Source organism: Leptonychotes weddellii, chromosome 1 (assembly GCF_054177405.1).
Source record: "Leptonychotes weddellii isolate Sample4059 chromosome 1, ASM5417740v2, whole genome shotgun sequence".
Classification (NCBI taxonomy): domain Eukaryota; kingdom Metazoa; phylum Chordata; class Mammalia; order Carnivora; family Phocidae; genus Leptonychotes; species Leptonychotes weddellii.
The window spans coordinates 132,309,516-132,331,482 of NC_138369.1; the positions used below are offsets into that span (position 1 = coordinate 132,309,516).

The window sequence follows — 21,967 nt, forward strand, 5'->3', positions numbered from 1 at the left end:
TTAGATTATAAGACTGGAGAATTCTGAAATGGTTCCTCATCAGGAAAGGTCGAAGGTGGCACAGCCTTTAGAATTTTTTTTTTTTTTAATATTTTATTTATTTATTTGACAGAGACAGAGATAGCGAGAGCAGGAACACAAGCAGCGGGAGTGGGAGAGGGAGAAGCAGGCTTCCCCTCGAGGAGGGAGCCCGATGTGGGACTCGATCCCAGGACCCTGGGATCATGACCTGAGCCGAAGGCAGACGCTTAACGACTGAGCCACCCAGGCGCCCAGCCTTTAGAATTTTTTAAATGATTTTCAAAAACTCCATCCTTCCTTACTGTCTTTTAAGTGGGGTTCCTAAAGTTTGCATGTTGAACTCCCTTGTAGTAGAATACTTGAGTTACAGTCTTTTATTTTTCAGTTATTCAAGCGAAGAAATGTTGCTACAGCAGAGGAAGAAACAGAAGAAGAAGTTATGTCGGATGGAGGCTTCCATGAGGCTCAGATTAATAACATGGAGATGGCACCAGTAAGTAAGATAATGAAAGAAACTCTTTTTTTAGTGTTTTTCTGAGGAAGATATGAGGTGTAGCTCGCTATTTGGGTTTTTAAAAAAGGTGTTAGTAGATGGCTGTAGAAAGTACTTGGCATTTCATTTTAAAAAAAAGAAGCCATATACTTAATCTCTTGGTTCATTAGATGTTTATTATAGTGTGACTAACATGCCAATAAACAGAATTAACTAAATTATGAAGATTAATTCAGCTATTAAAACTTAAAAAGATAATTATAGAATTATTCCTTACAAGTTAAATAACAAGGGATACTTTAAAGGAAATCCCAGTTTGCTGTTCATTTCAGTTATCAAATTGGGCATGTTTATATGATTTTAAAAATTGGTTCCACATCACAGCTGTTGGAATTTTCTATTATAACCCATTTTGTAACTTTCTTGAGGTTATGTAAGCAGATAAAAATTATGCTTTATTTATATGGATTATACCTGTCTATATTTCTAGTTTATTTTAGACAATTAATAGAACACACATACACACACACAGATGGTTTTTCAAAAAGAGAAATCTCTTTCTTCCACCCAATTTCTTTCTTCATTGGCAACCACTGTTACTAGATTCTTAACTCTCTTTGAGAAAATGTTTTTTTCTCCCCTTCCCCTCCACGCCCCTTTTAAGCAAATTATGGCATATTATGCACAGTGTCCTATATATATATTTTTTTTCTTTTTTGCTTCATAGATCTCCAGTTTTTATGGACCAGTTTTCTTTTGGAATTAGGAGAGCAGTTTAAATCACTTTGGAATCTATATAGACATTGTAGCTAACACTATAATTTTGTGGTAAATTCTTCTAGGTCCTTCAGAAAGTTGAGCTGTCCATTTTTGTTGTTGTTGTTCTTTTAGTGGATGTAAAAATAAATATGAAGTGTTTTGTGGACCGTAGTATTAGTCAGGGTTTTACAAAGGAAACAACCAATAGGAGATTGATTGATTGATTGATTTTCAGGAATTGGCTCATGTAATTGTTGGAGCTGGTAAGTTCAAAATCTGTAGGGCAAATCAGTAGGCTGAAAATTCAGGTAAGCATTGATGTTGTAGTTTTAGGGCTGAAATTCCTCAGGAAACCTGTCATTGCTCTTAAGACCTTCAACTGATTGAATGAGGCCCACACACATTTTGGAGAGTAAAGTGCTTTACTTAAGTATACTAATTTAAATGTTAAATGTTAATCACATCTGAAAAAATACTTTCATAGCAAGTCTAGACCAGTGTGTGTTAAGTTGACATATAAAATTAACCATCCTAGTACACTCCTTGGCCACTTGGCATCCCTATAGAACTCCTTAAACCATACTGAGTCTCAGATAAAGAAATAACAAAGTCGTATCTCCACGTAACATGATAGTTATCCTTTGTGCAATTAAAAATGCACTAACCTTTTTCCCAGAAGACGTTAAGTCCTTGAGTGATGTTCATTCCTCTTCTTGATCTCTTGTAACTTAAATGCTGTGATATAAAATTAACGGTACTTCAATACCATGAATGTAAAGTCAGTACATTTTATATTAGGGAATAAGAAAGGGAAGAGAATGAGTGTGTGTGTGTGTGTGTGTGTGTGAGAGAGAGAGAGAGAGAGAGAATGTGTATATCTAAGTGTATCCAAACATTCATAACAGAATCATATAGGTACCTTTGTTTACAGGAATCAGTTTTGTAAGTTTCAAGTTAGTTACTTTTCTGTTAAGAGCGGAATGCTTCACTCTCCCCATTGGGATTCTTAAGTGTTAGGTATTGTTTACCAGCCCTCCAGCATTTATAACTCAGTGCAGCTTTCTTCACAGTTCATCTTGTTGACTCTAACCCTTCATGAAATGATAAGAACTTCATTTCATTGTGACAAGTGACCCTGAGAAGAAGGTTAACTACTAATACTGGAGATGGGTTGTTGTAGAAAATGGAAAAGTACTAATAAAGCAAGAAAATAGTGGAAAACTGAAAAGTTTTAAAGAAAATAGAAATTTTAAATAAATTTAAGAGTCAATTGTTGAATTTGATAGTGGCTAGAGTCTGATTTATACAAGACTATTTTGTCCTCATTCAGTAAATATTTGTTGAGCATCTGCTGTATGCCAGTCATCAGTGATAGAATGGTAAGATGGACAGGCTCTTTGGCTTTCAAGAAGCTTGTATTATACTGGAGGAGCCTGGGCATTAAACACATAACTGAGAAAAATATCTAATAGTGAAAAAGGCTGGCCTAGGATTAAAATAGAGCGATAGAGATGGAGTGGCTGCTTTAGATTTGGAGGTCATGAAGAGCCTTCTTTTAGAACTTGAATGACAAGGAACAACCAACCATGTGATGAGCAAGGGAGGAAGAGTAATAAACGCCGTGTCTTAGTATTTACTACTAAGATTACTTTCTTATTGTCATGAGCTTCTTAATGATAGACAAAGTATTTGGCTTTATCACATTATTAATCATCTCAGACATTTCTACCTGTATAGATTATCCTACCTTTGTACAGCTCTTCTAGATAAATATGATTTAACTTAATGTGGCCACAACTTACACTGTCTTTGTTTTCCTTTGAGTTAAAGTTAAAATTTTATCATATTTGCTTTTTGTTTGTATTCCCAGGGTGGTGTTATTACTTCCGACATGATCGAAATGATATTTTCCAATAGCCCAGAGCAACAGCTTTCAGCAACACAGAAATTCAGAAAATTGCTTTCAAAAGGTGAGTTCTAAATATGTTAAAGTACAGTTTTGACCCTTGAGTGACAAGGACTTGAAGATCTTTTTCGATAGTAGCCAGGTTTTGGGGGGAGTCAAAAGTTACGTAAGGATTTTTGACTCTGCGGGGATTGGTGCCCCAACCTTTGTATTGTTCAAGGGTCAACTGTATATTTTTTGATTTAAAAAAATACTACTTTCCCATAATCTATTTTTCACATCACAGATAAATTGCTTTGGAGTGTGTCTATCAACAAAAGGACACATATAGATGTATATGTAATTATGAGCCATGGCTAACTTCTGAATTTCTTTCTTTATGCAATCTTACCAGGACCAGAAAGCAGCCTTATTTTCATTTCTGAGCTATTTTATAAAAGACCTGTAAAGTGATATGAACAGTAGTCAGTATTTTATGTTAATTCAAATCAAGAAACTCCACTCTTTTTTTAAGAAGACCTTTTTGTTGTTGTTGTTTTAAAGATTTTATTATTTTTAAGTAATCTCTGTACCCAACATGGGGCTTGAACTCATAACCCTGAGATCAAGGGTCCCATGCTCTACCAACTGAGCCAGCCAGGTGCCCCAAGAAAAACTTTTAGAATATCAGTTGAAAGATCAGTGCTTGTTGGTTTTAATGTTACCATTTTCTCATGAAATTTAAGTATGGATTTATTAGTGGTCAGGGAAATTACCTTTTTTTTCTTTTTGGTATAATTAGGGTAGACTAGAATATGATACCTTTGCCATTCTGGGCAAGTAAAAAGAACTGTGGAACTCTAAACCACATTAAAATGTCGATAGTAGATGTTGACATTAAATAAACAGGAGACCCCCCCGCCCCCAGTAGTAAGGTAGAGTTTTTTGGAATCATAAGTGATAATATATCCCTTGAGGGACCTGGAATAAAAATGTCTATAACATATAGACATAACAAAATTGTGTGTGACATAACAATTCTATTTTTTGTGTGACACCTTAATATTTGAAGGCCATTGTCATGTACACCTTCCCCATTCCCCTTGTCTCTTTTCAGCATGCTGAGTCTAATGCCTTTCTCACACCATGGGGCTTTTTAGGACCTTTCACTACTCTCCTACTTTCCTGCCTGGATTCTAGTTTGCCAGCCATCCCTCTTAAAAATGTGATAACTAGAATACAGTACTTCAGATGTGTTCTTCTGACCCTAAGGTGTGGGGAGAGATTGCTTTCCTTGCCCCGAGACTGCACATCCCAATAATGTCCTCCACGATAGCAGCAGTCATTGTGGTCACAGCACAGGCATGGTTGACTGTACTTGCAGCATCTAAACTCCCTAGGACTTCTCTTCGTGTACTGTTTTTAGGTTCTGTCTGTAAAGTCATGGAGATTTTTTAAAATTGCTTCTTACAAAATTCGGGTGCTAAATCCTGCTTTATCCCTGCTAACTTCAGCTTATTGTTCTTCCTATATGTTATTTCTGTAATCTAGCATTTTAACCAGGAAGAGGGAGGTAGGGAAAATTATCATCTTTATTATGACCATCCAGTTTATTTGTTGTGTTATCTGAATGGTTGATAAAAATGTTGAACCAGGCAAAGGACATGTCATCAGAGCTCGCTCCAAATTAACATAGTCACCTTTTTTTCAGTAAAGCTCTGGACTTGACTAAGAATCCTTGGAACTAAGTACTGTAATCCAGCTGCCATTTTTCTTGCATTGTTACATGAATGTCATCAAGAACTTCGTCAGATCACTCGCTGAAATTACCATGCTGATTGTTAAGGACATTTTCTATTTATCAAACAGGTTTCTATCAAATGATTTCATTTTTAAGATACTTTTTTGTCATAACTGAAAAATGAGATTAATTTGGCAAGTCATCCTTAATGAATTCTTGCTGGCTCCTACTTACCACCACAGCTGTAAAATTAAATCCTGCAAGCACATGCAGAGTCACCTAATCCAGTTTCTTGAAACTACTTACTGTTAGACTAAAAACCCATATACGGAGATAGGGCTAGAAAGAAGTATTCCGAAATAATAATAAGGCTGTGTTTGGATGTTTTCCCCCCTACTTTCTAAGTTTTCTAAAGTTGTAGAGGCACTAACTTTAATTTTTTTTTTTTTTTATTTATTTATTTGAGACAGAGAGAATGAGAGACAGAGAGCATGAGAGGGAGGAGGGTCAGAGGGAGAAGCAGACTCCCTGCCGAGCAGGGAGCCCGATGCGGGACTCGATCCCGGGACTCCAAGATCATGACCTGAGCTGAAGGCAGTCGCTTAACCAACTGAGCCACCCAGGCGCCCTAACTTTAATTTTTGAGAAGTCTGCCCATCCTTTCCACATTAAAGCTTACCTTATTGTGAAACCTTTGGGGCTACTGTAGTCTCAAAGTGACTGAACTCAATTTTACATTTACAGTTTTACTTTTTTTTTTCTTTTTTAGATTTCCAACATGAAAGAGATGCTAAAATGGAGGGAGGGATATTATGAAGTAAGTTTGAAATAATAAAGTTCTTGCATTGAAATGAAAGGATTATTTTTCTTCTTTCCTTTTATCTTATGGGGAGACAGAACCTAATCCTCCTATTGATGAAGTCATCAGCACACCAGGAGTAGTGGCCAGGTTTGTGGAGTTCCTCAAGCGAAAAGAGAACTGTACACTGCAGGTGCGAACCATTTTCATTTCTTGCCTCCTATTTTAATTCCTTTTGCAAGCTTACATTTTATATACAGATTTGTTATTTATATTAATTTATACAAGGGGTTCATTTTTGAGATGATGTTTCTGACAACCACATTGCAAGCAACCGTATTGCTCTGATAGCTTTGTTAACATCTAGGCTCTTGGTTTTACTCTTTAGAATTCTTGTCGTTTTTAGTTATGAAAAAGATTATTTTATGGTGATTGTGGATAATACTTATTTAATAGGGAATTGTGTGTGGTGGAGGAGTCATTATAGATAGGACCTAAGTGTGGGCTACGTAAAATTTGGTTTTGAAGGATTTTTGAGTTCTATTTGTTGGCTTTGCAAGGCTGTGTAACATGGGCTAGATTAGAGACTCACTAATCCCCAAACCTGGTCCTAATTAAACCCTTCCCCTTCCCCTCAAGAGCTGACAAGGAGATAGCCTTGTTGTGAATGTTGGTGCTTGGTGCTAGGTTTATTTAGTCTGTCAGTACTGTATTATATAGGGGCTCCAGGAGGAAATTTTGCAGCTTCTGGATTGTATAGTTTTCATAGTAAAAAGGACCAGTTGTCAACTGACTCATCATGGCAGTTACCTAGAAATTTTAGAATACTGTTTTTTGTTGTTGGTTTTTTTTTCCTGAATAAAAGTTGGGTTTTTAGTAAACTGGTAATTTTTCAGTAGCTGTACTTCCTTGGAGTAACCCGTTGAATCAGTTTCTGTGTTATTCTTTAAACAGGACCTGTGATATCTAAATTCTCACTTGTAGGATCTAATCTGAAGGGCTCAGGCCCTTTAGAGAGACTCTGCAACTATAAAAATGGGTCAGGTGCAAAGTAGATCACAAATGAGGTTAGTTTTCCAAGTAAATTTGCCAATAACAAGTTAATCCTAAAGATAACTTTCACCTTCTTGTTTGTCTTTGCCTTACTCTCTAAGGCTAGAGGGAGTGGGGCATTTTTGTAAATGATAGTAACCCCTGTCGCCAGATTCTTTACTGTCCAGAGGATTGTAGATGATTCATAAGACTTGATGCTTTGTCTTGATATTTTCTCTCCTTTCCTCCCACCCCATCTTTCTCCTCCTTTTACTCTCTCTGTTGCGGTGATGAGTTCTTTCCAGAAGAAAAACAAGAAATCCAGAAAAGGTAGAGTACTTCAATGTCCCATCAGTTTTTCTTCTCCAGTTTGACATTTACTCATCCCCAAGTTCATTTGAATTAAGATTCTGTTTTGCTAGCTGCCTCCTGGATTATAATTCTGGTCCCCATCTAAGGCCAGGATCATCAGACACCTGAAAAATTACCAGGTTCATCTAGAGAGCAAGGAAAGAGACTTTTATCAGAAAAAAAAGGGAAATCCAGACAACCAACACTGCAGAGTACTGAGCCTGAGCCCTAAGCAACCTGCCAAGAGAACCAGAGGGACCAAATGAAGAGCCTTACTGCAGTTTATCATTTGAAAAGCTTTGTAGGAAGAGGGAGGTAGGGAAAATTATCATTTTGTTCATGTGAAAATATGTTTGTATCCTATCTCTGACAGTTTGAGTAGTTGAGAGATACTGAATTTACTCCTGGATCTAGCAGTTTCTAATAGGGGGTCACAGAGGTCCAGTTTCTTAATGCGTTAAAGAATGATGGTATAACCTCGTAGGCCTAAAATGAGAAAAGAGAAATGGGCCTTTCCCCATCTCCACATTTTCCGATACTCCCCAAAGAGTGCAGTATGTTCTCTCAGACAGTGCCCTCTCCTGGCTACCACATGTAGATTCTACATCATTTTTGATTCTGTAATCCTAGAACTTGGATCTTCTGAAGATGAAAGCCTTTGGAAATCTCTAATTTGCTTCTATCTAAATTCTCAGATTCCACCCTTGTGCAAACTAATAATTAGGCTGAAAGATTGAGAAATGATTCCTCTGGAAGCGACCACCTCATGATTTTCAACTTAGTTGTCCAAAGACTCTGAGAAATAATCTGTTTATTATCTAAAGGTCATCATCCCCAGCTTTTCTTCTGTGTACATTTTAAGTACCACATGGTGTTCTCTCTCCAGTGTGACTAGTGGCTAACGTCAACCACTCTAGAAGCAGGAGGAGCAAATATATTGAGGGAGACATTAGAGCCAGGAGGAGGCTTCATGCTCACATAATTAGACGTGCTCTGGGAAGCTTGGAGGGTACTCCTTCCTCTGTCTTCTTGGAGAGCACTAGGATGTAAGTTGTCCCTGATATTCCTACCTGCTTACTAGAAATCTGAATAGTGTGTTTTTGGAATGGGGCTTTTGCCATTTCTCTTCCAGAAAGAGAGTAATAAGATATAGTCATAGTAATAGCTCAACTCAATGATAAATCCTGTGGACAAACTTAATCCCTTCATTCCATAAAGAACTGGGAATCCTAGTGAAGGCTCTCTTCACTTACTTTCTGGCTCTCCTTATGCCTGAATCAGTGAGGTACCTCACACCAGGGAGATAAAAATGCCTGCTTTGGGCAGTGCCACTCAGATAGTCATTTGCCTTCAAACGAGATGAACAGGGGTGGAATCTAGGATTTTGGCAGCAGATAATGTCATCTAGTTAAGAGCATTCGCAGGTTCAGTGACATGTAGGCCTCAAACATATCTGAACCTTTGATACGAGATTGGTCTGCCTTATGGTATATTCCCTGGGCCTACTTTGTTTGTTTTTTTGAGTCCAGGCCCAGCATGTTTGTACTGTCCTTTGCAGTGCTGAGATGTTGCATTCTCAAACCTTCTTACAGAAGCTTATTATGAAAATAGCTAGAAATAAGTAAATTGCATCCTAGTTCCATTCATTAGGTACTCCTCTTAAAATTGTAAATTTAAATTAAATTGGTTTAGTTTCCCCATTCTTGCCTTTCTTGTCCCATATGAAAGCTTAATGTGATAAACTGCAGTAAGCCTTCATCCTCCTGTGTCTTTTCCCATCCTCATTGATCCCTCTACCTTTCTTGAAAGGTTGCTCAGATGACTCAGGCACTGTTCTCTGCAGAGTTTGATATCTGGGTTTATTTTTCTGATGTGAGCCTCTCTTTTCACTTGCTCTCCAGGTGAGCCTGGCATTTGCTAGGAGCCAGAGTGGACCCGGCAAAGTGGCCAGCAACAGAGTCCTGATCCAAATGGAGAAAGGGAACCAGGCGTACCTCAACCTGGAGTGGGAAACTTGATAGGAGGTCAGAAGTACTTCAGCTTTGGATTCTCATTTTCCTTATTTAAGGAATTGAGCACCAGAAGGTAGAGACTGAGAAAGGAAAGAGAGAAAATATCAAATCTGCAGTGTGATCTTCAGATTTCAACTGTAGCCTTATTTAGCAAGTCTGGACAGTGAAAAGTAATAGTGGAATTACAACCTATAAGTAATCACAGCATGACAGGTTGTTTTCCTTGCATGGTCCCATTCTTGGAACATTGAGAATATAGTAATTTAAAACCAAAAAGAGGGTGTAAGGATGATAGTTATTTTGGCTACCATTTATTACTTCAAGTGATACCATTTCTTAGATTTTATTCATCATGTTACCGATCTTCTGAGTCTCATGGTTACTTAAATTACTTTTTCTGGCATTTCTCTCATAACTTGATGCAGTCGTTTTTGCTGTCAACTCTGGACTTTCACATTTCATAACTCTCTTGCATGTTAAATTCTCTTCTGGGCCCCAAGGCCAAAACATTAACAACAGCACAATGACGGCAATACTCAGTGAAAGAGAGGTTAGTTTGAAGTACACTCAGTTTTTAAAAAACATACATATTAAACACATTTGAAAGTTGTTTCTTTTAGCACCTTATTAACGGGCCTGTATGATGGGGGGTAGTTTTCTTCCTCTTTCCCTCCTCTCTCCTACCTACATATATACATTTCACACAAATACATAGAGAATTGCACAAGTATAGCTTGATGAGTTTTTTACAAGGTAAACATCAAAGTAATCACTGTGTGTGTGTGCATGTGAAAGAGAGAATGCCTTATTCATGCACGAATATGATTTTCAGTGGCTCTCTGGTTATAAGTTATTCATCTCTTTCTGTCCCTGATGCTTTCTGATTTCTATTCTTATGAGGGGAAGCCTTGAATCTTACTTTCAGAGGTTATCATCACCGTGTACTTCTTAGAAATAAACATAACTCTGGTACATTCTTCTTTTGCCGAGGTAGCCTAATTTCCCATTTTCTTCCATCCATGTTTAGCCTGTTATTCAGTTATTCTCTGTTTGCCTATTCACTGTCACTCTGTTTTGCTTTTCCATTTCATTCTCTTAAGTAGCATCTGGAATTCCCTCTCGTTTCCTGTGAGACCCCTGGTACTAAACCTCATCAGACAAAGAGCAGGAGCAATGAGTTTTCTAATTTTTTCTCATTGATAATTCTTTAATAAGCCTTTATCCATGCAGGTGGTTGTTGTCATTTCATTTGCATCAAAATCTCACCACATTCTGTTTTCTGTTTGACAAAGACTGGTCTGTATGCCCATCTCACTCATTCTTCACACACAGCTTTTCCTCACAGTTGTCATTTCTTTGACTTGGTCTCTGCAGTATCTGATGACTCTTTGTTCAACTTGGAGCCTGCCGTCTGGTAGGAAGGTTTGGTTTTGTATTCACATCATCTGTCTCTGTTAATCAATTTTAACTCTGCTAGTTACTTTTCCCAGAAAGCAAAAGAAACTGCATTTTAGGTGAACTGTTTTCTTTTTAGCATCCCCTAAATAATCTGGCATATCTCTGGCATATCATTATTTGAAATTTCTTGCCTAGGTAGCAAAACTCCAAGCAATTGAAAGATTCTTGTCAATGTTACAGGTGTGTGTCTGAGAGGAGACTATGGCTGGGCTTCATAAGCGTACTCGATTGGGAGGCTGTAATCTAGTTCCCTTTGAGTGGCTGCATAATATAAATAATTAGATTGTTGGATCTTTTTCTGAGTTTCCTCATTCATAAACTACAAAAGCCAGACTTCTCTAGGATGTTGTGAGGAACATACGTGAGTAATGCTTTGAAAATACAAAGTACTGAACAAATGTAAAGTTTCAATTCAGACAGATTGAAAGGGGTTTGAGCACAGATTTCAGGAGTGATTTAATTATGGAAGTGGTATGTGATGGAATTTTTACTTTATGATATTCAGTGTTTAGAAGTCTCCTGAACTTTTAACAAAGTCACCACAAAGAAAATATTTTCCCTCTAACTGTGGTGCTCCTGGTCTGGGCCTCCTTGTTGCTGTAATATCATTGTCCAGTTAGGCTACCTAACTACTGTATTCATTTGTGTAGTCACATTCATAGGTTTCTTGGAACGTCCCCTTCTTTAAGCGTCTTCTGCTATGAATTTGCTGTCATTCACATGCTTTGCACTATGCTAATCAGATTGTCTTCCCATGTCTTCTGCCTTCCTTCCCCCAAACCCAATGATTGATGATTTAGTTTTCCATATGACAGCTGCCTTTCAGTTGACCCAAAAGCTTTTAGAAGAGTCACAGCTCTTTTAATGACTTTTTATTGATCTCTCATTCAAGGGACATACCACTGAATTTTTTTCTGCATATGTGCTTCATTAAAGGATAAATAGAAGACAGAACAGAAGAAGGAAACAAAACTAAAGTTTAGTAAGAACTCTTTTAAGTAAATAGAATTTTAAGAGTTCATTCTTGGATTTCTCCATTTTAGGATAGAGACTCAAATTATTGTAGAGATGGGCAGATTAGTAAAATGCTGTACTTTTTGTTGGCCATGATTCCCTTCATACCTTCTGTTTACCAGTTTATCAACCTTTGAGAATGCTCTTTTTAAAAAACTCTTACCTCTGTACTTTAGTTTGGAGCCCTCTCATTTGTCAGAAGCTCTTATGCTCTGAAGTTGCCATTTCTATTAACTGAATGCCAAATTAACTCCTTTTGGCTCACTTATCATTATTAAAATATCTTTTGCCTTTTTCACTGTTCTTGTGTGTTACACATTTTACATAACATCCTCTCCACTTTTCACCTTGTCCATCTTACAGAAATTACTTACTTTTATTTTTTTATTAGATAATATACATGATTTAAGGCCAAAAGGTACATAAGGTTTTACACCCTTACTTCTCCATGTAGGTAACAAGTATTTACAGTTTCTTAAGACTCCTGCCAGAGATATTCTGTACCATAAATAAATTAATGCATATATTCCTTCTTAACCCTCTTAGAAAATATAGTATGATGCTATCTTAATGTACACTGTTAGGCTTTTTTTTTTTTTTTCTTTCATTCGTTTCTTAGGAAATCCTTTATATCAGCATATGAAGCAGTCCCTCATTCTTTTTATGGTCTTATGTCAGCTCTACTTTGGTCTGAAATTTTAGACTGAATATTCTTGTAGGTCAAGGTATTTCTACTGGGAATTCTCCATTTAAAATTGATACAGAATCCATCTGATAGATTATGTGCAAATAATGATTTCAGATTCTCTTCTTCATGTACAGAAAACCTTATTGTTATAACTAAAAACAAGCTATTAAATGCTAATAAGATAATAAAATTATTTTTATCTTTATAGTTTGAATCAGCTTGGGTATTGACAAATATTGCTTCAGGAAATTCTCTTCAGACCCGGATTGTGATTCAGGCAGGAGCTGTGCCTATCTTCATAGAGTTGCTCAGCTCAGAGTTTGAAGATGTCCAGGAGCAGGTAAAAAAAATGAAGCAAAGAGAAGCAGGTGAAAGAATACCATTTTTTCCTTTTGTCTTACATTCAGGGCCTCAGTTTCACCACCTGCCCATGATAATCCATGGTTCATCACAAGGAGTGTTCTAGAAATCTCAACCAAAATGGAAAATTTCATAGTGAATGTAGGCAGAATCTCTTCTGGAAACATAAAACCATTTTCCCCTTCCAGCCCTGAATTTTTTAAAATTCCTATATACTTTTTATTTTTATTTTATGATTATTATTATTTTTAAAGATTTTATTATTTTTTAAAGATTTTATTTATTTATTTGACAGAGAGAGACACAGCGAGAGAGGGAACAAAAGCAGGAGGAGTGGGAGAAAGGAGAAGCAGGCTTCCGCGGAGCAGGGAACCCAATGCTGGGCTCGATCCCAGGACTCTGGGATCGTGACCTGAGCCAAAGACAGATGCTTAATGACTGAGCCACCCAGGCGCCCCAAGATTTTATTTTTTAAGTAATCTCTACACCCAGCATGGGGCTTGAACTCACTACCCTGAGATCAAGACTTGCATGCTCCACTGACTGAACCTGCCAGCCGCTCCAAGCCCTGTATACTTTTTTTTTTTTTTTTAAAGATTTATTTATTTTAGAATGAGAGAGCACATGAGTACAGGGAGGGGCTGGAGGAAAGGTGCGGGGGGAGAGAGGGAGAGGGAGAAGAATCTCAAATAGACTCCCTGCTGAGTGTGGAGCCTGATGAGGGGCTGGATCCCGCAACCCTGAGATCATGACCTGAGCTGAAATCAAGAGTCAGATGCTTAACTGACTGAGCCGCCCAGGCGCCCCAGCCCTATATACTTTTTAGATCATATAAGCAGTTACTGAGCTTTTACTTGTAGGGATCTCTAGTGGTGATTGAAGTAGCAGGTCTTTGCCACTTTTGTGCAGAAAAAGACCTAGAAAACATGATTTTTTTATTACTGTAATCTTTGTCAAATTCATAAATATAAGTCATTGCTAAATGAGTATGATTTTCTTCTGCAGCTTAATTGAGGTATAATTTACATACAGAAAACTGCATATATTTAAAAAGTACAATTTGATAAGTTTTGACATATGTATGTACTCTTGAAACCATCATCCCATTCAAGATACATATATCCATTACCCCCAGAAGTTTGACAGCTTTCTGCAGTTTGACTGCTCTTGAGGTCTTTGTTCACTGTTCTCTTTTGTAAGCAAGCTTAAAATACATTTTTAATCAGCTGAATATATAAGAACCGGCTCCTCCCTTTTTAATAAGCTTATACCAGGAGTGTTCACATGTACACTTTATAATATGATTGATTGTCTTCCCCCAGTCCCACAACTATTTCATTTGATTCCCCGATAGTGAACTTCTATTAGAACTGTTAATAGTTAGTGCCTGTGTGTATGTCGATTAACTACCATATAATTTTGTCAGGGGTTATTGTGGTATTTTGTCATCTTTTCTGAGCCTGTCATTAATGAGGAATTCATTCACAGGCAGTCTGGGCTCTTGGCAACATTGCTGGAGATAGTACCATGTGCAGGGACTATGTCTTAGACTGCAACATTCTTCCCCCTCTTTTGCAGTAAGTTTGTTTCTGTTATTCTTATTACTAGTTTTTTGAGTAGTAAAAATATGGAAAGTTCCTCAGAAAGCAGTGCATCTTTAGAAATCATTTTGGATTTTCCGTTGTTATTTTTCATTACAGATATTTTCTTACTAACTTATTCAGATCATTTCTTCAGGCATTCTATCTTACTCCAGTGCCAAAATTCTGAATTAGTGCGGTTAGAATTAATTCAACTGTATTGTTCTAGAGAAAAGCTATTTAAAGACATGTGCTTATCTGTAGCATTAGATTTAGTATTTATCTTATGCTATGAGATAATTAATGTCCATTATATAGTTTACCATTGTATCATCATGCTTCTAGGTTATTTTCAAAGCAAAACCGCCTGACCATGACCCGGAATGCAGTATGGGCTTTGTCTAATCTCTGTAGAGGGAAAAGTCCACCTCCAGAATTTGCAAAGGTAAGGATTATGCTTGTGGGAAATGGGCAGAAAAAGTACAATTAAAAGTGTAGCAGCGAAATTAAAAGAGTGTAGCAATGAATATTAATGTGAACAGATGATAATTTTTCATAAAATTTAAAATGTTAGAATTTTATCTGTTTCTAGAGAAATGGGGCTTTTTGTTGTTTTTTTGGTGTTAATTTGGGATAAATTTTTACTGACTGTAAAAAGCTCTGAATTGATCTTAAAACCTAGCATTTTTTATTTATAGCAAAGTATGTAAAACACAAAACTTTTTAGCTTTACCATTTGAAACAGTTTCTTTACCTCTTTGGTCCAGAAAGAGTGTGTTTCAACAAGGAATCTCACTCTGAGAATTGGTATATACTTCACTCTGGGAAATTATTTTCCTTGGTCTCTGACTACCTCATCAAAGTAAACTGCAAGGCACTGACAGCAAGTTGGAAATGCCACTTGCTACTCCCACTTCTAGAAGTATTAATCACCCCAGAAGTTACCATGTGTGTGCCTGGTTGCCTTTTGGAGTTTCTCACCTCACTGCTAGCTTTTATTCTGTTGCATTTCATTATCATGTCATCTTCCCTTTACAGGTTTCCCCCTGTCTGAATGTGCTTTCCTGGTTGTTATTTGTCAGTGACACTGACGTACTGGCTGATGCCTGCTGGGCCCTCTCATATCTGTCAGATGGACCTAATGATAAAATTCAAGCCGTCATTGATGCAGGAGTATGTAGGAGACTTGTGGAGCTGTTGATGTAAGATATCTTCAAGCGTGTCTGTTCTTTTGTCCCTGTATTAGTTTATTAGTTTTCTAGATGCTGATGAATATTAATATGTTATACTGATTTATTGTGCTTTGGGCTGCTCTCTTTTGTTACTTACATTGATGTCAAATCTGTTTGTTGGAGGCCTTTATATAAAGAACTGCTCATTCTTGTGGTGTGAACAGTCCTTCAGCAGGAACATTTGGAAAACTGTGACCTGTGTAATTAAGCTAATGATTAATGACCCGAGACCAACGACTGGATAGATAGCAAAAGGTATATTGCCACTAAAAAGAGTCAATCCTGAAGCACCTGGGTGGCTCAGTCAGTTAAGTGTCTAACTCTTGATTTGGGCTCAGGTCATGATCTCAGGGTGGTGAGATGAGCCCTGCATCGGGCTCTGCACTGGGCATGGAGCCTGCTTAAGATTCTCTCTCTCCCTCACTGTCTGCTGCCCCCCCCCCTTAAAAAAATAGTAAAGAGGAAGTGAAAACCGTAGTAAAGAATGAGAGGGAAATCTTGTAACCCAGGTGATAGAATACCTGGGAAAGACTATTAAGAAAGATTTGTAGTTTTTATTCAAAAATACTAAGTAAAGGGAGAGATAGCTTCTCCAGGGAATACCAAACCCATCCTCATAGGGTTCCCTTAAGAACCACCATAGGGACCTTTGTGCTCTAAAGTCACGTCACATTATTTGGTTTGGATTTCAGCCATAAAGAAAAGAGACCTTATAAGGGGGCACCTGGGTGGCTCAGATGGTTAAGCGTCTGCCTTTGGCTCAGGTCATGATCCCAGGGTCCTGGGATGGAGCCCCACATCGGGCTCCTGGCTCAGCGGGGAGCCTGCTTCTCCCTCTCCCTCTGTTCTCCCCCTGCTCATGCTCTCTCTCTCTCTGTGTATCTCTTTGTCTCAAATGAATAAATAAAATCTTTAAAAAAAAAAAAAAAAGAAAAGAGACTAAGGATGGAAGTGTTGCATTCATCTTTCTTTTTATGGTTACAGGCATAATGATTATAAAGTGGTTTCTCCTGCTTTGCGGGCTGTGGGAAACATCGTCACAGGCGATGATATTCAGACACAGGTATGAGTAAGTGGTAACTATTTTTTTTTCCTTGAGAAACAGTACATTGAACCCCATGATTATGTTTTTTCCTTCAGAAACAGTACATTGAACCCCATGATTATGTTTCAGTTAGAGTATTTAACTCCATGTTATTAGGGAGGATTGACACTTTGTTTCATTAATGTTTGTTAAAAATGGTGCCTTAGCTACTTTCAGTACCTTCACTGATCTTTACCTATTGCTTATAGCAATTTTGGGTTCCCCTATGATTTAACTTACCCTTTGGTTAGTCAGGTTTATTTCCCACTACTCCCTCTACTTGAAGTGGTTCTTGTGAGGGTCAGAGCCTCCAGGAGCATCCTTTCTCTGTCAGCTTCATCTCTCTAATAGCTTCCTTTTCTTTGCACATGATAAGTCTCCAGTGTGAGGAGGATTCTTCCTTCCTTGTTCTTAATGTCATCCCTCCCCACTCCATTCAACTTCTGTATCAAGATATATCATTCACAGTGGATTGTTCTAGCTATTTTTCTTTATCTCTCAGATGCCTTGGCATTGTCTTTAACATTCTTTTCCTAGGCTTCAGTGGTGTTGAAGTGTTTTGGGTCTCCTGCTTCACTGACCATTTCTCCTTAGCAAGCTCCTTTTCCTGTTCTTTCCTGTTTGTGGGATTATCCCCTGGAGGGGATAATTATTCATTGATCTTACTTATAACTTCAACCATCACCCTGGTGCAGCTTGATTGGGAATTGAGAATTAGGTTTCCAAGCCCTGAATCGCAGGAAGGCATTTAATGTCTGCACTTTTCTAATCCCTAAAATTTGGATTTGTACTTGAAGGTGTCTTCCAACTCTAATATTTACTTTAAATTTATGCTATCCAGAAGGGAACTCATTATCTTCCCTGGTATATCTGGGCCTCTGCTTATTTATGTTACCTACCTCAGTGAATGCCACCAAGAGTTGACCATGCCCAAAACCTGTACATTAGCTGGATCATTCCCTGTCCACCTCTCTCATTAGTCACTAGGTGCCATTTCCACTTGTCTCTTGCAGTGCTTAGTTCAGACATTTCTTGTTCCATTCCGTATCACCAGAGGGATGCTTATAAAATGCAAATTTCATCATGTCATTCTCTTACCTAAAATCTTTTTATGGTCCCCTATTGTCCTTTGAGGGTGTTTGAGATCCTTTAAAATATGGTACCTGTTTAATGGAATGCTATGCAACAGAATGAGGAAGCTCTTAAGCACTGATTCAGAAATATCTCCAGGTTTTATCATTTAAAAAGAAAAACAAGGGGCAGAAAGTGTGTAGAATCTATTACTATTTATATAAAAGGGGGCAGGGAGAAGAGAAAAAGAAAACAACATATATGCTTGATTATATTTGCATAAAATTTCTCTGGAAGGAAACACAGGAAACTAATAACATTGATTGTGTCTGTGGAGACCTGGGTTGCTGGGGTATGGGAATGGAAAGGAGGCTTTGCCTCTGTAGTCCTTCATACTTTCTGAATTTTTAAACCTTGTCAGTGTATCTGCTATTCAAAAAAAGTTTGTCTTTCCCTCCCCATGCTATGCTCTGTGCTTTTGCCATGTTTATTCCTTGAATTCACTATGACCACACTCAGCCCTTATACTACACTTTTGCTTCCGTCTCCACCGAACATATGCTTGCATCCCCATCCCTGCTGTTAACCACTCCCTCACATGAATCCACACTCTGCGGCTAAGGTCGTCTCATTCTTCAGGTCTTCCTGTTAATACTATTTTCTCTGAGAGGCCTTGTTTGCTACCAGACTCTTAAGTTAGGTGTGCCTTCTTTAGTTTCATCCTTCATAGCATGTATCACACTGTATTGTAACTGTCATTACTAGATTGTGAGCTTCGAGGGCGGGGAATGGTGTCAATCTTGTTCATTTTTGTCCTTCTGTAGTCTTAATAGTTCCTGGCACAATGTGTAAGGACTCAAAAATTATTGAATGAAGTTCTGTATCTGTACATCTAGTTCTGATGTCCCTCAAGTTCTACTCCTGGGTCTCCAGTAGCCTGTTAGATATTTCTCTCACATTTGTGTCTCTCAACAGTTCATCTTCTTCCCCCCAGAAAGCTGGTTCCAAGTCTTTTTTTTTTTTTTTTTCATTTCAATTAATGAGGTAACTATTCACCCACACCCCCGAAACTTTGCAGTCATATTTGGTGCCTCCATCTCTTACATCTTGTATAGCAAAGTCACCAACTCTTGTTGATTCTTAGTGTTCCAGTATCCTCATCTAATTACCTTAGTTTGGTCCATGTTTTCTCACACACAAGGGTCACACACAAGGGTTGTTACCTCATTTATCTTCCTCTTCCCAGCATTTACCCCTCAGTTGACTCTTCCTAGTAACAGCTTAATCTTTCCTAAAACAACCTTGTTCACATTACCTTCCTTTCAGAAACAGTGAACTTTTTTAATGACTATGAGATAAAGAATCTTGAAAGACTAAGGAATTTGTACTTCAGGATTTTAGTCTCATTCTTTCTTGTAGCCTACTGTTAATTTTAGGGTTAGAGAACTCTTCCTTAATAAGCCTCACTGCTCTGTTCTTTCCTTATTTTGGTACTTTGTGGTAGCTTGTCTCAGCACTTTTTCATTTCCAGCCTTTCTTATCTGTTGTGTCCTCCTCCTTCTTTGCTTATGAAATCCTATCCGTGTTTCAAGGCATTCCCTCCACCCCCACAAAGTCTTTTTTTCCTCACTACTCCACAAGTATTGTCTTTAACTTGTGACAGGTTTATTTTTTTATTATTTTTTGGCATGTTTATTTTCTAGATCACATCTTTGGCATTTAAAAAATTGCTCTGTAGTATCTTTTATACTGTTAAGATTGTGCTTCTTTAACCACGTTTTATTATTTTTTGAGCTGTATTAAATAGGCAGAAATGACTTACTTAATTTGCATTTCTTTTATTACTTGTGAGGTAGGTAATCTATTAAAATTGTAGTTTCTTTTAATAATTTACATATTAAAGACAGCAACCCTCTTATCTGTTGCAATTTTTTTTACATTATGTAGTATGTATTTTAATTTTTGTATTTTTTTGACATGCAGATATTTCTGTTTGATGAAATTTTATTTTTTCCCTGTAATTTCTTCCATTGTTTTTATGCTTGGAAAGTCCCTCCCTATCCCCAAACCAGCTATTTACTGATATTTTCTTCTGTTTTATGGTGTGTTTGTATATTTAGTCTTTATTTTGGTAATGGGTTAAGAATTTTTTAAAAAATACTTTTCAAAAATAAAAAATGTTTTTCAACTAGTTAACCTCTGGAGGAACTTTATTATATATTTAATTCCTCATAAATACCTGTGCTTGTTTCTGGACTAGGTATCTATTCTGTTATTCAGTGATTGATTCTTGAGCCCACCACATATTATTTCAGTCATTATAACTTGTGAGTTTAGTTTTGGTAGACTAGATCTGCTTCATATGTATTTGTCTTACTCTCCCTCACCTTTGTAAGCTGTTTGATAGCTGGGGACATATTCTTTTTATCTTTGTGTCCTCTAAAGCAGTTGGTGTACTTCATTAAGTAGGTATTTGCTGACTACCAGGTAGAGTGTTATCAGAAGACTTAAAAATCTGAGACCACTTCTGAATTTCTGGCCACTTGATCTATTTACCCATCCAAAAGACTTTTTAATTCCTGTAAGGGATAGGAAGGTGAAGGACTAATACATTATTATGCCTTAAGAAGCAGCAGTTGTACAATTGTAATGTGTATAACAAAACTGCTTTGATAATCTTAGAAACTAATTCTTATTGGCACTGAATACTTTTTTACATATATAAAGTTATTTCTAAAATTTCAAGGGGAGACATTATTTCTTTGCTTATATTGTTCCTAAAATAAATGAGTTAAAGATTTACTTCTGTTTGGATCAATAGAGAATAAGTTTCAAACTTTTCCTTTTAGGTAATTTTGAATTGCTCAGCTCTGCAGAGTTTATTGCATTTGCTGAGTAGCCCAAAGGAATCTATCAAAAAGGAAGCATGTTGGACAATATCTAATATCACAGCTGGAAATAGAGCACAGATTCAGGTAATCCCATAGCATCTGTCTTTTTCTATTTTTATTGATAAGTTTTAGCTTTTTTTCAATTAGCCTTAAAGTTTTTTTTCGTTATTATCTTGGAGACCATTAACTTCCAGCATTGTTGTCTTGTTTACTTATTTATTTATTTTTTTAAACCTACCTTATAGAAGTTCAGACTTTTGAAACTTAAACTTTGGTCTTGGTTTTTCCCTTTGCCTTTAATATTTGATGATTTGCCAAGACCCAAGAGATAGTGTCTTATATTTTCGAAATGTTTTGATGATCTTTATACTAAACAGATTGGCTTTACTCTTGCCAAGTAAGATTTTTTTTTTTCTAGTCGCCCCATGTATTAGATAACTTCAATTTTTTATAAAACCTTTGGGGACCCATTTTTCTCTAAATGGTTATCTGCCTTTTAATTTTATTCTTACATTAGGTGGGAGAGTAACCCAAGTGGAAGATAAAGCAAGCAGTGGGCTGAAGGGTTCACATTGGCCATGAGAAAGGCTAAACGTTATAAAAGATAAAACACAGACCTATGGGACTTTGAGCTGAGTGGAATCATAGAGGTTATCTCATCCAGTATTCTCATTTAAGGATGAAACTGAGTATCAGAGAAAGTGATTTGCTCAAGGGCACCCCTAGTAAATGACAGGATCAAGATGAAGTATTTTTCTGCTAAACTTTGCTGACTTCCTTCACTGGTATAATAGAGTTCTTGATCAGGAAAGCATGGTTGATGAATCACTAAATTCAGCTCCTGAAACCAATATTACACTGTATGTTAATTAACTAGAATTTAAATAAAAACTTGAAACAAAACAAAAAGAGCATGGTTAGTCATCCCCAGAATGCTGCCAGGGACTGAGATTGATAGCTATAGCAGTTCATATGAGGTGATTTCAGCTATAGTTGATTGCCTGCTACTATCAGGCTCTTACATAGAATTTCTCAGTTTCTTGGTAGAGGAAATGATATGAACCTATTTTAGGTTTTTGAGCTTAGGAGAAAAATGAGAGAAGTAATTTGAGGCAGACTTTCAGTGTTCATATATGAGGGGAGAGTGAGTAAAAGTACTCTGTCCAACTACAGGCTATGCTGGTAATCTGGGTGGGAGGTGGTAGGTTGGAATAGGATTGCGGCAGTGCTAAAAGGGAAGGAAAAGGTGGCTCCTGATGTTTTAAATTGAGAATGTAAAGGAGACTTAGTGACTGATAAAATGTAGAATAAGTAAATACAAAAAGAGCCTTTAGAGGTTTGAGAAGACACCTAATATAGAGAGGGTGGATGATGTTTGAAGTGGTTAGCAGATCTGAAGCAAGCTGTTGGCCACCTTGGGCTGGAGCACCCAAAAGTGAGGGCTGGAGGGTTACAACACACGTGTCAGAGTTGGATGCTGTGAAAGAAATGAGAGT

The 21,967-nt window shown here is 37.3% G+C and overlaps 1 protein-coding gene across 2 annotated transcripts in view; it reads left to right on the forward strand.

The window, feature by feature from the left end:
• Window positions 1-21,967, forward strand: part of KPNA1 (karyopherin subunit alpha 1) — a 56,329-nt gene that overhangs the window by 22,931 nt on the left and 11,431 nt on the right. For both annotated transcript variants that reach the window (XM_031039067.2, XM_081833001.1), the window contains exons 3-11: window positions 407-514; window positions 3,144-3,243; window positions 5,797-5,891; window positions 12,462-12,593; window positions 14,102-14,190; window positions 14,539-14,638; window positions 15,232-15,395; window positions 16,410-16,488; window positions 20,430-20,555. In XM_031039067.2, the coding sequence (XP_030894927.1) occupies window positions 407-514; window positions 3,144-3,243; window positions 5,797-5,891; window positions 12,462-12,593; window positions 14,102-14,190; window positions 14,539-14,638; window positions 15,232-15,395; window positions 16,410-16,488; window positions 20,430-20,555 (993 nt within the window). The remainder of the gene's footprint in view (window positions 1-406; window positions 515-3,143; window positions 3,244-5,796; window positions 5,892-12,461; window positions 12,594-14,101; window positions 14,191-14,538; window positions 14,639-15,231; window positions 15,396-16,409; window positions 16,489-20,429; window positions 20,556-21,967) is intronic.